The sequence below is a fragment of the Adiantum capillus-veneris genome, chromosome 29, assembly GCF_014529385.1.
Source record: "Adiantum capillus-veneris isolate H3 chromosome 29, ASM1452938v2, whole genome shotgun sequence".
NCBI lineage: Eukaryota > Viridiplantae > Streptophyta > Polypodiopsida > Polypodiales > Pteridaceae > Adiantum > Adiantum capillus-veneris.
The window spans coordinates 59610182-59614968 of record NC_140959.1 but is presented as its reverse complement, the minus strand read 5'-3'; the positions used below and the strand labels follow the sequence as shown (position 1 = coordinate 59614968).

Below are 4787 nucleotides of genomic sequence, written 5' to 3'. Positions count from 1 at the left end.
CATACTTTTGTATGGCACTTCTGCATGACGTGCACTGTATATTTAGCATTTTCACTTTGTGCCTAGCTGCAAAATGAAATGTTTAACTATTCACATTGTTTTTGTGTAGCTTGATTCAAACATTGCCCTCCGGCTTGCATAATTGGATGTTTTCCATACACGTGTACCAAGTCGATAGTGTATTTCATTTTTAAGTCTATTGATGCTTTATTTATTTCTTGAGTTTGTCAATGCTTTCTTAAGTTAGTTTAACTACATGTTTTCCTCATTAGTGCATGCTTCACGGTCTAGAGATTAAATGGTCGATATTACTAGACTGAATGACAATCTGCGAACAACTATAAAAGTAGGTTAAGGAATAGGTTAAGTTGCAACCCTTTTGTTCAATTCAATTTAGTAGCTCTTTGTGTATAGGGAGCACTATGGGACACAACTTGCTTCTTCTCAATGTTCATGAAGTCCCAAGTTGAGTTATTCTTGGTGCTTAACAATTGGTTCTACTCATCTGTCCATATTCCAGAACAAAACTCGAGGCGACACCAATTCAAAACCAACTAACCAACTACGCTCCCAAATCTATCAGATCATGTACAGCAAAGGCCCACCAAGCAAAACTAGTTACTTTTTTAAAATACATACTAGATTTTTCAGTAACAAAAAGGGAACACATCACTATGGCCTTAACCCTTTGGGCAGGTCAAAAAAGGAACACATCACTATGACTTTAACCCTTTGGGCAGGCCAAAAAAAAGGGAACACATCACTATGGCCTTAGCCCTTTGGGCAAGCCAACTAGGCCGCCAGCTACGAAAACTGTGCCCTTCCATGGCTTGAGCGTCATTCAAGACCCCGTGGTCTTTACTGCCGAGGGGCCTTGAGGGTCTGTGCTCGGGCGGGCGCCCGAACGAGCGCGATCTCGAGGTCTGAGGCGTAGCACTTCACAAGCCAGCTAAATAATTCAGGAATTTAAAATTCCCGTGATCACGAGGATGGTACTGGTATGTTCAGAGAACCCATTCTACCTGCCCGGGTCATCTGCAGGGTGCTCATCTCAAAGAAAACCCAGACTGATGGCAGCTGCCTTAGAGATCCTTTTTGTGAGCAGAGACGTATGTATGAAGCTTTGCGAAAACAGGTGCAGAAGCAGGAAGAAACCTCCTTGGATGTACTTGATCAACCCGGGATAACCCTCAATTTGACTTCCTTTTCCTCTCTTCTGCGCACCTGCACACGCCACAAAACTCTAGCAGATGGCAAGCGTGTCCATCACCTCATTCACCAAGCAGGACTACAGACAAACCCCTTTCTGTCAAGTCTCCTTATTCGTATGTATGCACAATGTGGTGCCCTTGATCCTGCATGCTCTGTATTTTCGGAGACCCTGGCTCGTGACACATATACGTGGAACATCATGATTGGGTCTTTCCTTTGCCATGGGGAGAGCCGTAATGCCCTTCTTCAGTTTAATCATATGCAACATGAGGGATATCCACCTGATGAGTGCACATTTGTAAGTGTACTCTCCGCTTGCAGCAAAGAGAAAAGCCTTGGAAATGGCAAGCAAATTCACAGCCTTGCCATGGCTAATGGTGTTGACACAAACCCCAGGGTTGGGACTTCTTTGCTTGAAATGTACAAGAAGTGTGGGAGCCTTGATGATGTGAAGACCATGTTTAGCAGAATTGAAGATAGGGATGCATTTGTGTGGTCCGTTTTGATTTCTGCATATATGCAGCATGGTGTAAGTAGTATGGCATTGCCACTTTTTCAACAAATGCTGCAAGAGAGCACTTTACCTGACAAAGTTATTTTTGTGAGCGTCCTCGCATCCTGTGACAGTGAGAGTCTGCTAAACGAAGGCAAGCGTTTGCATGCTACAATAATTGGCAGCAAATGTGAGCTAGATAACTACTTAACAACGGCCACAATCAACATGTATGGCCGGTGTGGCAATATGGCACAGGCACGCTGCTTATTTAAAGAGCTGCCAAATCGAGATGTGATCACTTGGAATTCCATGATCGCAATGTGCGTGAAGCAAGCCCTGTCAAATGAGGCCTTTCAGCTTTATGAACAAATGCTTCTCGAGGGGGTGAAGCCAGATGAAGCTACTTTTGTTGGTCTTCTTGATGCATGCTCTAGTCCAAAATTTTTGCCAGAGGGCATGAAACTTCACGATGATATAAAGGCGAGGGGATTTGATTCGCACATTCTTGTAAGCACAAATCTCTTGAATATGTATTCAAGGTGTGGGAGCTTGCAGCAAGCACGGGATGTGTTTGACGTCATGAGAAGGTGTGATGTTGTCGCTTGGAATGCCATGATTAATGCTTGTGCTCAACATCAGCAAGGCACAGAAGCCTTGAAACTCTTTAGAGATATGCAACTTGATGGTGTTATGCTGGATATGGTGACCTTTTTAAATGTGCTTCAAGCATGTTCTGTCGAGACAAAATTAGTTGATGGCAATCGAATACATGACTTAATTGTTATCAACGGTTTAGATTCTGACGTGGTTGTTGCAACTGCGCTTGTCAACATGTATGGGAAATGCGGCAGTCTTGGAGATGCTTGGAAATTGTTCAGCATCATACCACAAAGAACTTCGGTTTCTTGGAATGCCATGATAGCAGGGTATGCCCAAGATGGATGTGTAGAACGTGTTTTGTTTCTGTTTAAACAAATGCAGTTAGAAGGGAAAATGCCAAATGAGGTAACATTCATTACCTTGCTCTCTCTGCATGAGAGTGGCTTAGCTCTGAATGTGGGCAGGAGATTGCACTCATGCTTACGAAGTTTTCGGTTTGCAAACACTGTAGCTGTCGGCAGTGCACTTATCTCAATGTATGGTAAGTATGGCAGTGTGGATGATGCCATGACAGTTTTTAGGGGATTAGAGGAGAAAAATGCAGTATCTTGGACTGCGATTATGTCCGCATATGTACAGCAAAACAAGTACATAGTTTGCAGTTCACTATTTGAGGAGATGCAACAGCAGGGTATTACCCCAGACAAGTTATCTTTTGTTGTCATGATTGATGCTGTCGCCGAGGCTGAAATGTTAAGTAATGGTCGACTGCTCCATACATGTGTTGCAAGTGAGGACCTAGGTTTAATCATTGATGTGGCAAATGCTCTCATTTGTATGTATGGCAAGCTGTGCTCTCTGGAAGACGCATTGTCGACCTTCTATGGATTACGACTGGGGAACAAGCAAAGCTTTGTCAATATCTTGAGCTCTTGTGCTAATTTGCTGGCTCTGTCAGATGGTACAATTGTTCATAGTCTTTTGGTAGCTGATGGCATCTTATTAGACAGACTTTTAGGTAATAATCTAATAAATTTGTATGGCAAGTGTGGTTGTGTAGATGATGCGCGAAGAGTATTTGACAGGATGAATTGTAGGGACACAATTTCTTGGACTTCCATGATCGTTACATATGCTGAACATGGGCATGGAAAGGAAGCATTGAGGCTTTTTTATCAGATGCAGCATGAGAATGTTCCTCCCAATGATGTGACATTCCTTGGTGTCCTTTCTGCTTGTAATCATGCCGGCCTTGTTGATGATGGATGCCGCCACTTGATTTCCATGGATCGGGACTACGGGATCACACCATCAGAGGATCATTATAACTGTATAGTTGATCTTCTTTCAAGGTCGGGAAGATTGGAAGAAGCCGAAGACATGATTTCAAAGATCCCAAGTGATAGCAGGGGTGTTGCATGGACGACCTTGCTGGGTGCTTGTGTTTGTCGAGGGGATGCTGTAAGAGGTAAACGTGCTGCGGGCAACATTTTCGAAGTTGATCCAAAGAATCCTGTACCCTATGTGATTTTGCACAACACCTTTGCAATAGCGGACCATGGATGATGCAAGGAAAACCGTGACGAATTTGCAATGTTTGTTCTTTACAGATGGGAAGATGGATGCAGTTCATGCTCTATGTGATTCAACCGGTTGTGTGATGATAGGCAGCAAAGATTTTGTTTGTTGGAAAGTTGATATCAACAGTAGAAACACTGGATTTTTTACCAAATCCGAAAGACCAAATTGCATGAGCAAGCCTCAAGAGCTGCATTCCTTGGAGCCCACCAAAATGGTACCAACTTCATGCGGCTGATCTTGCAAAAAGGGCATGTGCTAGCTAGAACAGATTTTGCCAAGGAACACCAGTGACCCTCTAAAGCGGCCATTGTTGACTCAAATCACAACCTGATGATTGGGACTAAGTGTGCTAACGAGTAAAAAGTTTGAAGTTGTCCAATTTGTGTAAATCAAATAGTAATTACTCAGTGATCTAACATTGAAGGGTTCATATTTGGAACCCAAAGTGAAATATATCTTTCTTATGTAATATCATGGAGCGGTACAAAAATTGCTGTGTGTTATATGGCTAAGGTTGAGGGCTTGTCGAAGCAGTGAGTCTCGCAGAGATATATGTCTAATTTTACAGGTCAATATCGAATTGTACTCTTAAGCATATTTTCTTGTACCAGTAGAGAAGTAGAAACAACCAACCTCCACCAATCATCTCCTAAGGCTGGATCAACATGGCCAATGCATGTTTTGTAATTTTTCTGGATGGCCCTCGGTTTTAAAGAATGCTTTTTTGTATTGGGTTTGAAACTCTGATGGAAGCATTCTATCTTTTTCTGCTATAATCGTCTTTAGGGCAAGGGTATACTTTTCTTACACATGTTTTCAATGATGATTTTATTCTTTGACAGTAACAATTTGTGCTAATTACTAATTGAACTTTTCGATGCGGTGTGACATTAGAGCA

At 42.5% G+C, this 4787-nt stretch overlaps 1 protein-coding gene across 1 annotated transcript; it reads left to right on the top strand.

Moving 5' to 3' along the window:
* Positions 1–752: 752 nt before the first annotated feature.
* LOC147419274 (pentatricopeptide repeat-containing protein At5g39350-like) lies at positions 753–4486 on the top strand. Its single transcript, XM_086505388.1, has one exon. The coding sequence runs from the start codon at positions 1001–1003 to the stop codon at positions 3872–3874; it is 2874 nt and encodes a 957-aa protein (XP_086361514.1). The 5' UTR covers positions 753–1000; the 3' UTR covers positions 3875–4486.
* The last annotated feature ends 301 nt before the right edge of the window (positions 4487–4787 follow it).

Excerpts from the sequence above, each read along its gene's own strand:
- LOC147419274 (XM_086505388.1), top strand. The coding sequence starts at position 1,001 with ATGTTCAGAGAACCCATTCTACCTGCCCGGGTCATCTGCAGGGTGCTC.